The sequence below is a fragment of the Phalacrocorax aristotelis genome, chromosome 7, assembly GCF_949628215.1.
Source record: "Phalacrocorax aristotelis chromosome 7, bGulAri2.1, whole genome shotgun sequence".
Classification (NCBI taxonomy): Eukaryota; Metazoa; Chordata; class Aves; order Suliformes; family Phalacrocoracidae; genus Phalacrocorax; species Phalacrocorax aristotelis.
The window spans coordinates 3,872,484-3,885,332 of NC_134282.1; the positions used below are offsets into that span (position 1 = coordinate 3,872,484).

Sequence of the window (12,849 nt, forward strand, 5' to 3'; positions counted from 1 at the left end):
TTTTGCACCCTGGGACAACACATGACGCAAGTCAGTCACGGGGTTGGGCTTGTTTTTCTTTTCATTAAAAGCCAGATTTTCCCTTCCTGTTGCAGATATAACGGATAAACTGGCATTACTTTGCGTAAACAAACATCTTTTATTGAGAGCTATCAAAAATATTTAAGAAGCCTTGAAGTTTTACACAGGAAAGAGAAGTAACTACAGTGAGTCTGATATGCTATGTACTAACTATTGAAGATTGCCTATGATACGCCTAGCAGAGGAAGCATTTGCATGCTTTTTTTGGCTTTGCAATGTTTGAGAACACTTAACTTTTCTCCATTTTCTCCTAGGACTCTTTCTTTGCTCAAGAAAGCAACACTCCATCAGAAAGCAACATTGACTTCCAAAAAAAATCTCATGAGCATGGATGGCAAGAATGAAACCTCTCAGCAAATGTGTAGTAGTAAGGAGTCAAATATAGCAGCGAGCAAATTGAATGATATTCCAGAAGCATTGCAAGAGGTCAAAAACCATCTTGGGGATGGAGCAGCTGAAAATATAATGGGGAGAATAAAAGCCACAGAGAAAAAGAAGGAAAAACAAAGTCATGATATTGACAGAGCAAGCTGTAAACAGAAATCCAAAACCAGTGAAAAACTAGCTGTGAAAAATGAAGAAACAACGTTAGAGACTGGCAATCGGTTAATCCCGACACCTCTGCCTCATATTCCCCTGGAAAGCCTAATGGATGTAGAAATGGAGTTGGTCTACACCGACGAGGAGGACATTTCCTTCGAGTTTTCTGAGCCCATGGTGTCGACAAGCACAGAGTCGACGTGCCGTGATTCGGAAAAAGCAGATGCTCTGAGCGCACCTAATGGCAGCGCTTTGCCCCAGATTGACCAACAGCTTCAGGTGACCCTCCAGGAAGCCAGGACTTGCTACAGGCAGAACAACCACCCAGCAGCAGTGGAACAGTTCTCAACAGCACTGGAGGTATGGGGTTAAAGAAGTACGATCACCGTAGCAAAGTAAATGAAAGGCTGTCATTGTACTGCCTGGGTGTAATAATACCAAAGTGAACAAGGAGCACAAACCTGTGTGGTTTAATAAAAATCCTGAGATGCAATTTTGTGTGAAATCTGAAAATTAAGAGCTATAAATAAATCATGGATGGATGGGGGCATTGGACTGAACCAAAAAAACCTCAGGTGACTTAGTATTTTCCTCTGTCTTCACTTGCATTTATGTACAGAGGAAATTTAAGTCCCATAGACTGAAAAAACAAAAGGTGCTCCTCTCTCTAATCCCAGCTCTATCAGGCACAAATGGTGTCTCAATAACCAGGGGAGTTCCCAGTCTACCCCAGCCTTCCATGCACTACTGGGTGAAACGTTTAACCCTTTGGTTAAACAAAAGGTCTGTTTTAATCTCTTTTTTTCCCCTGCAGCATTTCCGTCAGGCACACTGTTTCCCCCCCTTTTTTTTTTCTTCTCCAAAGCCAGAAGATGGCCACTGAGTCTGTGTAGAAATCCTTTTCTTTCTGCATGAGAAAGGACAGGTCCAGTAGTGAGCAAGCCCCTCTGGAGGCAGCTGGCTTTCTCTATAGCAGCTAAGAGTCCAAAAACTACTTTGGACCAAAGTGTGTCTTGGCCAAAAAGGGGCACCAAAATCCCACTTTTCTGTGGAAAGACTTCTTGCCTGCCTGAGATGCTAAAGAAATAGCTTTGGCTATGGTCTTTGAAAGTAACCTGTGATTTTCATGACTTTCTGCCTTTAACTGCTCAAACTTGAGCTGCCTTAAATGGATTTGTTCTTCAATAAGTAGATATTTCTGTGTTTTCAAAAGCAAAGCCCTTCTCAGTTTCAGGCTGAGCCCCTCCAAAAGGAAGTATCTAAAGACCTTTGACGTTTTTGGAAATCTTAGCCAGCCTTGAGTTTTATCAGTATAATATGAGAAGAAAAGAGCAAAAGAGGGAGTTCCTAACACTCTGGCAAGGTTGCAATTAATTTCAGGGGGGGAGGGAGGACAAAGGAGGTGTAGGAAACCCCAGCGGGTGGGTCGGGGTTACATCCACCAGCCTCCTGTTTCCTGGAAGCCGGAGCTAGCAGCTCTTACAGTAAAACTGATTGTTCAAAGTTGTATCATTATTCCCAGATTTCTCTAGTGCTGCTAATCTCAGTTAATTATATTGGAAATCCCTTGTATTATGACCATGTAATTCATAATGTGCCAGTAGAAGTCATGGTTCATAATAATCACATAATGGGGAAGGACTTAGAAGTAATCAGATTTTAGTTACCCTGTCGTGTTTCCATAATGCTGCTATAAAAACGACATAATCACAAAAAAGCACTAGTTATTTAAACATTCTTTATCAGATTGATGTACAGTCTCTTTCTCTTTCTCTCTTTTTTAAACAAAGTAAGATAACAAAAATTGGATTACAATTGCTGGGAACAGACTATGATAAACTGTTTGCTTTTGTGCAGAATGAAATTTAATAATGGCGTCAGCCTCCCAATTTTTAGTAATGTTAAACCTGTTAAATAGTAGCACTCTGCAGCCAAAGGCTGCTTTCAAAGAGGCAGCATTAGCGCATCTTGAAAACAGTATCTCCAAGAGCATAGATGCCTTATAAACCTTGAAAGATGCCCTATATCCTCACAATTAACCCAGCCGCTAACATTTACTGTGTGGATGAGGGCTTGACTTTTTCCGCGATACACGATGCAAAAAAAACCACTCTCAGTAGCTGTAAGGATTTTAAAGGCCAGCGTCTGCTTCTCAAATAAAATAAATAAATAAATGAAACCCAAGAGAGGCATTTTCCACTTCACAGGAATATGGTTGGTGATTAGAATAAAGGACTTGCACGCTGGACTCTCCGGACTCTCCTTAATGTTTTATCTCCACTCTGACCCCAATCACTTCAGTGATGCACTTGACATCCTGAAAAAGGGTCCAACTCTACTTGTTTCAGTGCTGCACTGCCAAACTTAATTCAAAAGCATTTGTAAAACATTAGGGGCTTGCAGCTGACAAGCAAATATCCTATTCCTATATTTTTTTCTACAATATTGAAGACATTTTATTTTAAAACAATACCTTTTATAGCAGTAAGTGAATAAAATTAGAAAGTGCCATCCTTTTTAGGCTTTTTTTTTTTTTCCGACATTCAGAAATGAGCTGTGATGGGGACAAAAACCTTTGTCACTTGAGAAGAATGGAGGAATTTTCTCTTCCTAAGAAGAAATGGAAAGGCTAGTTAATAGACATCCTGGTTAAAGATTAAGTAGAGATTAAAGAATTCCTTCCTGGGACTGTGGACAGAGTGATTGGGAAATAACAGAATTGTAGGGTGGGGGTTTCTCAGCAGTCTCTTAATCCAGATGTCCTCAGAAGCAAAACCCAGAGTATTCCTGAAATAAACTTCTGTACTCTGTTTCTAAAGATCTGCAGTGAGACACACTTCTCATCTACATCAGCAAGGCGGGGTGCTTCGGGAAACGATGATGATGACTGGGAAAGTTTTTCCCAACCCTGCATGATGCAAAATAGCCCATAATGGTTTTTGTCTCCTTGTTTGACATGAAGAGCAATTAACCACCCTATTCTCCCTGTACTTGCAACCTCTTAGCATATGTCTTTTAGGTCTTCTCTCAATTAAATAAATTCAGTGATCTTAGTATGTCCTTCCAGGTCATGTTTTCTAAACCTCTGTATCATTTCTGTTGCTTTTCTCTGCATCATCTCTCATTTGTCTATTTGTTCAGATATAGACAAAGTGGAGATGATGCAGGGAAAACCAGGAAACTTCAGCTACTGAGACTGGAACTGTGGTTGTTCTGCCCAACGCTTTTTTAAGAAATAAACAGAAGTTCCTCTGCAATTCACGTGGGTAAAGAGAAGCGTGATATGTTTGTTATAAGCTCAAAAGTCAGGAAATTCAAAGTTATGGATTCTGGTGCAAAATGTTTACTGACATTTTTCAGATTTAAGGGAATTAAGGCTTTAGTCTGATATTACAACATCCACAGTTAGACATCCTGATCCAGAAAAGCCTGCGCTTAGCGTTAAATTTGGATAGTATCACTAAAGTTAGTGTTAGCATACATATTACAAATACCATACCCTTCTTGGCTCTTTAAGCCAAAATGTCTTTTCTAGATCCATCTATATATTCATGTCATATCGTCGTTCTTGAGATCATGTTGGTTTTCAGCTATACAAATAACAGGCAGTTCTGAAAGTCTAGCAATGAAATTATCGGATTGGGGAAAAAAAAGGAAAATTACTGGTCAGAAAGAAAAACTGAATTGGTTGTTTAATTTAGAGGCTGTTATATGTTGGACAGCATGCTGCTGATTACCACAGACAGGGGGAAGGCAGTGTTAGCAAGAGAAGGACTGGTGGCTTCTCACTATTTCTGCACTATTTAGCTACCATTAAATTAATCAGGAGGGACTTAGTGTTAGTCAGCTGCATTATAGTTGGCCTGAGAGAGGAAAAAATAATGCTTCCTTGGAGAACTCTCACCAATAGAGCTTAAGAATTAAGTACTTTCTGTTGCTAGTGAGGAAAATAGCTGAAGAAATTGGGGCAATAGTCTCTGCTCTTCTACCTCCTAGCTCAATAATACAGTACATTTTATATACTATATTGAGAAATGCTGTAAATTTCCCTAAATTTTTGGCATCCATCTGTTGGAACGTAGGGAAATAGGACTTGAACATCTGGACTGGGATGTGAAGGGTATGAGAAATCACTCTTTAGCTTAAAACCTCAGTGGAAGCCATACACGTATATCAATAGAGTCTCTAGCCAATTATTAACAGTTTAGCTACAAAATAACGTTAAACCGTTATGAGGATCGAAAGATCTTGTCTTAAACTAATCTCTTAATATCAGAGAGCGTAAAGGGCTTCAGAAACATCAGCCTGTTTAAAACCTGCACAAATTTAAATTTCAGACCCTGTTGTTCTGAAAATAATCCTCCCCTGTGACTAAAAAAATAAATGAGAGAGGTTCATGACTGCTGTGCACAGAAAGAAGTCCACAGTATCTCAGCACACAGCTTTCGGCGTAGAATATCTGAGAGACATGAAATGTCTCCCACATGTGAGGTGAGGGCCTCAAACAGCGTGTGATTAATTCACCAGAGTGCTGTTGTGGTGCCTCTCCACAAGCTGGAATATCTCCATTTTCCACAGATGGCCATTACGGGCTCCGTTCCTATGGCAGGGAGATAAACATTAGTGCCATCTTTTTTGCCCACCTTGAGTTTTTAGATTAACCTTTCCTGTGGCTCATTGCCTTGTGATTCACTGCGTGTAGAGAAGGCTTTGTCAAGACCACGCGCCCTCTTCCAGGCAACAATATCTGCAAAAAAGCACATATTTGGAGGTGGCTGTGGTACCGGTGCCTCACGGACAGGATTACATACCAGCGGAGAGCTGGGCAGCGCAGTTCAGCCGAGCCTTCTGTCAATTTTGTAATATGAGAAGCAAAAAATGAGTATTTCCTATAGAAATACCTATGTGAAAAGAGGTTCATCTTAAGCACTCCATCCAACGGTAGAGCACGTTAGAAAAGCACAGGCGGCTTTTTTAGAGGCACCGCTGCAAGGGCGGTCCTGGGAGCACCACAGGATTAGGGGATTTGGATGCGCTTCCCGTTGTGACCATTGGATCAGTGCTAGCTGCTGCAGAAAGACGAGGGCACGGCCACATTTCTGCCCACCCTCCCTCAACATTGTCTCTTTTTGCAGGTGGGCCTTGAGGTCCGAGCCAACAATATATAACCGTGTGTAATCCCTTGCTTTATGGAGCAGAGACTGGAATTACTGGTCATCCACTGGAATGAAAGGGATAGAAAATAGGGCTTTATATGGTCTTCCCTATCCCCTCTCACCAAGAAAAGCTGTTTAACAGTTTTAAAGACACAGTTTAACACCATGAAAGTCTTCAAGGGAAAGCTTGTGAAAGACTAAATATTTATTTTTAGCACCAAGTTTCTGGAGCTAAAACATTCGACTCATAAATAATCCATCCTTATCATTAGCACAGGTCCTCTAGAAGCTTCCTGGGAGTACACTAGGTCTTGGGCAGAGAACATCAACGATGGCACTCACTGATCCCCCAAAGCCTGAGTGTGAGGTGCTGACTTTACTCCCTAGAAATAGCCTTTTCCTCTAATAACCAAGTACTTTCCTAAATATGGCCTACTCGTTTAACTTGCTTAAAAAAACAAACCCACAAACCCTGATAATCAGCAGGTTTTCTCTCCCTACAGTCCCATCACTATATTTTTAGGCTGCAAGCCAAGAAATTGATTCCTTTCCCCCCCTCCCCCCCCCCCCACTGATGCTTATAGACTTTTGTGGCTGCAGAAGATTTTAGATGAGGAATGTGAAGCTTACAGATGGCTCAAATCTGGCTTGTGGGATAGAGTGGGAATCTGTTATAATGATCCATTTGGACATGCTCCCATTTTTTGATCACTGAATTTGAATCTATTAATCTTCTAGACATTTCCAGCATGCCCATCACCAAGAAATAAAGCGGAGGAACTGCACGGCTATTTGTCTATAAGGATTTGTGCCCCTGTACTTCTTGCCTGAACTGCTGTTACATCTCTGGCTTATAAAGTGCTTTTTTCCTCAAAGGAATGCTATGTGTTGACCATAAAACAATATATTTCCTCACTCGTGTGTGTGTACGAGAGCAAAATCCCTATTCCAGAAAGGACAGACCGTATTTTCCAATCGTTTTGGTGCCAAAGCAGATCAGTCAATTTCTAATTAACTCTAATTGGCTTCCTCACATGCTATTAAATTATTTACCTGGAGGTGACAGGTGCTCAAAAGCACCAAATATTTTCTCCATACTTTGCAAATGCTAAGCAGTACAATATTTGATTAAAAATAATAATCACCCACTACTTGTCACTTACAATCAAAAGCCTCATTGACCTGAACACATGCAAACCACACGTTTTACAATCCCTGAGAAACAGAGACAAGGTCCACGTAGTATATTTATCAGTAGGTAAGACAAGAAAAAAAATAGAAAAAGAAGAGGGAGAGAGACTCGGGACAGCCTTGGATGAGGCTCTAGCCCATCTTGAAAGGCATGGGCTCAGACTTTTGCTCAACAGTCAACGTCATGCGTGGCTGAGGGCATGTCACCGCCGGCTGGATCCATAAAGGGCTACTCTGAAAGCTGGGCAGCTAAAAACTTCTAGGGGCCTGAAGCCCGCAGCTCCCCGCACGTATCACAGGCATTGTGATACCCAACAGCAGAGAAACCCAAACGTGGGATGCTACCTCGCACCTCTCAGAGTAAAGCGATGCCTTAGAGCCCGTCTCAAAGTCGAGCTTCTTTTACGTTCAAGGCCCTAAGAAATCGGAGGTATTTATCCTCTCAGCTGCCATCTGCTCCTGGAAGGTATCCTACAGGAACAGGGAGGGCAGAACAACTCGTGTTTAATTTGCGGCTCTAGGTGCTTCCTGGCTAAAGGCAACGCAGCATAAAAATGCAATGACAATCAGGTTAATTTATAGGGAGAAAATCAGGCAAGTTCGGAGTCGGTTCAAACACCAAAAGGAGCTAACGCAGGCAAGCGGCAGCCGCAGAAGATGTGCTGTTAAAGAATTTTCTATCTGCAATGTCTTTAAATCATACTGCTGCATATCTACATAGGCTTTGCAGCGGAGAGACGGAGATGCAGGCTGAAGTGGGCACCGAATTGGAAAGTGTTCATGGACTGATTTGAGAGTAACTTTATCCATGAGGACAGTTTAGAGGAAATGTGTTATTAAAGTACTTTATTTCCATTTAGAGATTCACACAGGCATACACAGACAGTAGGTGGTGACAGCTGCTACCAGAACCATTTGTTATCTTACTCCTGTTCAGCTTTTGACAGTGTAAAATGAATATAAATGCTGAAAAGCTTTACAGAGGTGAACCAAACAATAAAAAGTAGGGGGGAATGAATTCTGGTTAGGTTACTTTAGGGAAGAGCTTTATTTCTGTTTATTCCTGAGGCACGGATACGCGCTGTGTTTCTAACACTGACAATACTGTTGAGAGGATTCTTGGTGGAGTTTACCAGACCCACACCAACCCGAGGTGGGGAGCAAGAGGCGAGCTGGCCTTGCAGCTAGCTTTAATGTCATATCCAGAAACGGCATGAAAATAAGGCTTCAGCAAATTATTGCTTTTCCCTAATAATCCTGTCCATCAAAATGGAGTGAACCTTTCACATAGTTTGCCTTAATAAAAGTGCTGGTGAGATATCTCTGTGTTTGGACTTAGCAGTAGCAAATCTCTTGGCATCAAAGGGATTAAATTAGTTGGCCTGAAATTATATTGCTTTTTCCAAGCAATCATGACAGCTCTCAAAATCTTGCTACAATATAGTCACATCACACCAGCTGACAGTTGCCTCCAAAAAAAACATTCATTTTGGCCAGCTCCTCCTGTGAACGCTATCAACAGACCGATGCTCCTGCTTCAAAGTCCAATAGGCATTTTGAACTACAGTCCTATCAAGAGGAGGTGCTGGTATCAGTTTTGACTTTTTTCTGATTGGTTTTCACATGGAATATTTATACTGTCCTCAGCTTGGTTTGATCCTGGGCGGACTGACAAATTTGGGTATTACAAAAGCAACCTATAAAGGAGATTTCAGTATGTTTGTACAGATTATAAAGTTCCTCCTAAACTATTGTAGCATATTGATTCCACAGTATATGTTTCATTAGAGAGCTTCGGTGTTGGGTTTTTCTGCGACTACTCCACTCACCCCAGCAGTACTGGTAACGGGAACGCTCCATAAAATAGGGGTTGGTAATGAGGCACAGGTTTATAGCGCAGCACACAGATTAAGCTGAAGTCAAACGGATGCTCTTTTCCTAAAACCTTTGTTCTTGATTTAATGCTTCTGAGGCAAATTATTTACAATATGGGGAAGACCCCTAAGTTGGCAGTGGGGGGAGGTAAAGCCTTTATCTGAGGCTGGGCCAATAAACAGGAATAACTTGGGCTTAAGGGTGCTGCACTGAACATCGTTATCTTCTGTGGGAGGGAAAGATTCACATCAAATTTATTTTTATAAAGCAGCATCCACCTATAAATGAGCACAAACTAAAATGCTGTATCCTCTGAACTTGGTGGGCACTTGAAATCTCATTTTTGCAGAGAAATCTTGTCTCCAAAAAGGGCTGAAACAGAAACAGCTATGCAAAAGCTGTCAGCCTTTGGGGAGGATAAAATCTAGGTTCAAACGCCTCAAACATTCTGCCCCACCTGGTCACCACATCCCTTCCATGTCCCTCTGGTTCCTACAGAAAGGCTGGTTGTAGCCAGAGAAGGAATTTAAGCCTAGACATAGCCAGGGTTTAAGATAAACCCAATGGCAGTGTGGGGAGAGCAGGCTGAATCCCACCCCGCCAGACGCCACGGGGAGGGCAAGCAGCCTGCTGAGTTCACCAGAACCACGCTTTTCTGGCAAACAGCGGTTTTCTGAATAGAAATAGGGACCGTTCCTCATAACTTAGCGTATCCGAGGTGTATTTGGCTCTCAGCCAGCGCTGTGTAACCAATAAGACAGCAAATGGGTCCTGCACAGACGTTATTATTTCAGAATCCAGTGCTAACTCTGCATAGAGCAGCTAATATGGCAAAAATATCATACGTACGTATTATTTGAATTATCCATTGCAGAGCACGTTGCAGGGAGCCCAGTAAATTTATTTTGTCTTGCCCGACATCTGCATTCATATTTAGTAGTGAATTATATATTTTCAATATGTTTTCTAGCAAGTTATTTACACAAATCTCATTAACAATAAAGACAGGGGGTTTATATACAGTTCCTGCTCTGCTGAGTGAAATTGCATACCAAGATGTCAGTATGACTTTGAATAGAAGCTGGAAAGTTATACTGCATGAAATCATATCATTGAGAGAAAATCCTCTCCCTTTTATTCTCCATACTGACTTCTTTTTTGCTCTCCACTGAGACAAAACCACCATTAACTGGCTCTTTGTTACACCAGTTTCCCGCAGTATTTTTGATAGTCCCTAATAGTTGTAAGGACTGGAATACAGTGTGATATACAAAAAGCGGTTTGTTTTCAGCCCTGTGTGAGGCTTGCTGTCAGGTTTTGAGAGTTATTTTCAGAAGTAGCCTTCCTTAGCAGACATGTTCTGGGATGCCGTCAGTGCTTGACTTGCCAGGTGCCTGATGTGCAATGCAGTGACGGTACCAGGCTGATTACTTGGATGGCTCTGAAGTGATGGCATCTGGTTAGGACTGTTGGCTAGTCAGAAGAAAAGACACTAATTAAATACTTCTTGCCTTTTCAGGTCTGTCCCTCTGATTAGCCACTCTAAAAATCACTCCAGGGAAAACCACAAAGTTATCTTTAAAACAGAGAGGCACGATTAAACATTCCTCTGCTAGCAAGAAATATAATAATAACAATTAAAAAAAAAAAAGGAAAAGCAAAGCGATCAGCTCCAGCAAGGCTCGCAGGTTATTGCTGTATTCAAACTAGCTCTTAACCCTTTCAGTCTGGCAGAGGAAAGCGTGAGTGAACTCATGGAAGTTGCCAAAGAATCTCCTTGACAGACACCATTTGACCAAATTCACTTGTTTTCCCAAGCTAAATTTGTTCTCGAATACGTATCTGTATCCCCCCCATGCATATCTATCGGGCATCTTTTTTAAGGCAAACCGTATACCTGAATTTAATCTACACCGAACCTGTAGCAGTGATTAGTAAACCGTTACCGTTGCCTTTTTCTTACACCTGAACCTTTCACCTTGTTTTCGGTGACACCAGTTCCAACGTACAGATCACCGGAGCTCTAGTGTTTTTCTTCCAAATTACACCCATGCTAGTTAGGAAGCTACCTTAACAATCAGCATTTCCACTGTTACCAAAGCCATGGTGGGTTTGGGGGGATCTTTTCCCCACTTTGTTATTAGCTAACGCCAGGGAGGTCTTTACTCATAACATTTCCCTGCTTGCTACTGCCAAAAAGAAAGCCTTAATACCACAAGACCTATGCTGAGTTCACAGTGCCACAGACTTGTTTTCTGACCTTTGTCAAAGTACTTAATCACAAGCATTTATACAACTGTGGCTTCAGCAATATATTTATAGGGTCCTACACATTGCAAGAGAAACCTCCTTCATCAGTGAAAGTATAACATAATCAGTGCAAGTTCACCACTAATACAAAAATTGCAGGTAACGTTTTAATTCCTTTCATATCATTTATATACTCAGTAGCTCTTTGAACGGGATAACCCAGCAGTCCTCTAAAGGGTGCACGTACACAAAACCTGCACGATGGCCTCCAGTTGTAACAAGGGCCCCTCTGGTTGGACTAGATGATCCCTGAGATCCCTTCCAACCTGTGATTCTGTGAAAATATCAATATCCTTTGGCAGGATCTTTTTAATTAAATATTATTTCTGGAAAAATATTCCAATCTACTGACATGGGTACTCTACTCTCAGGTAGCCTAAGTCTGAAAGTAAAAATACTGTTAGATTTGCTAGCTAGAGTAAAGGACAAAAAGGTGCATTGCAGGTTTTTAACCCCAGATTAGCTGTAAAGCTTCAGAAGTTTAAGTTGCTCGCTTTGATTTCATAGCCTCTATAACCTTTAAGATATTGGCAAGATTTCTGCCGACCCAAAGCTCACCAAAGCCTTAGGTAAGACGTAGCCCCAGATTTCCCAGTTTGGAATTAAAAGTCTGTCACATAACTCTGGGAAAAGGAACCCTCAATGGTACAAAAGGCAACTGCCCCTCCGAGCCCGCATCTCTATTTCAATCGCCTCGTGAAAAGACCGTAAGGTATTCAGAGGAGTGAGATGGAGCTGTTTTTACCTATTACTTAAAGCACTCCAAAAACACTAGCAGCCCTTCCGATCTTCAAAGGTAGTGCTATTGGACTGCACACTACAGCAAGATAAAGAAAACTCGGTTCTGCTAGGTGGAACATGAAAATCGCAAACAAATCTCCTCCCTGCCCATTACGTCTCTGCATGGCACAGCCTTTCCTCTTCCCTTTCTCTCAGTCCAGCAGGGCTTCCCAAAGTTGCAACAATCCGTAGCTACAAAGGCTCCTTTGGATCCCCAGGAAACTTTCCTTTTTTCTCATCCCTCTTGAAACTCAGATGTGAGTCTTTCTACAACTCTTCCCCACATCCCCCACCTGTGCTGCAAAATCCCACCTCGCTGTCTCCTTCCTGCCTAACTCCTCCCCGGAGAACTTGCCCAGATGAGCTTTCTCGGGTGCTTTCTGGCACTGCCTTGGCCTCATCCCCAAAAAAACACTCATTCAGACTCAATATTCGGTGGCAGACAGGACAACGCGAGGCAAGAGCCCTTGTCCTGCTGCATAGCCAAGTCCTTTTATCAGAAAGGTCAGAAAAATAGAATGAAGGGTGGTGAAACAGACACAAAAGGTATCACCCCCATCAGAGCTTGGAAAACGATGGTGGGCTTTTCGGGCCGAGCTGAGATGGTTCACCCAACAGAACCCTTTTCCAGCGGTCTCTATATTGTTACCCAAAAAAGCCCCTTATACCAGTGAGTGCATGTAATTGTGCATCTCACTGATACAGGACACTAGGGCTATTTTGTATATTCATAACTTTTCTGCTTAGTACAGAAGTAGCCATTTCTGTAAAATGAAGTTGAATCTTACTTTCGGTGCGCATTTGCTGTTGTTCGTATGGCACTAGCGTGGAGAGATCTCAAACACATTGATCCACTGCAGAAATGCTACACAAAAATCAGGAGACAGTTTGGGATGCAAAAAGCATAAACCCAGAC

General features: G+C 41.9%; 1 protein-coding gene across 1 annotated transcript in view; it reads left to right on the forward strand.

Annotated features, from left to right (window-relative positions):
- Window positions 1-341: 341 nt before the first annotated feature.
- The window catches only part of SPATA16 (spermatogenesis associated 16), an 81,844-nt gene continuing 69,336 nt past the window's right edge, over window positions 342-12,849 (forward strand). Inside the window, exon 1 of the mRNA XM_075098308.1 lies at window positions 342-981. Coding sequence (XP_074954409.1) covers window positions 403-981 — 579 coding nt within the window. The 5' untranslated portion in view covers window positions 342-402. The remainder of the gene's footprint in view (window positions 982-12,849) is intronic.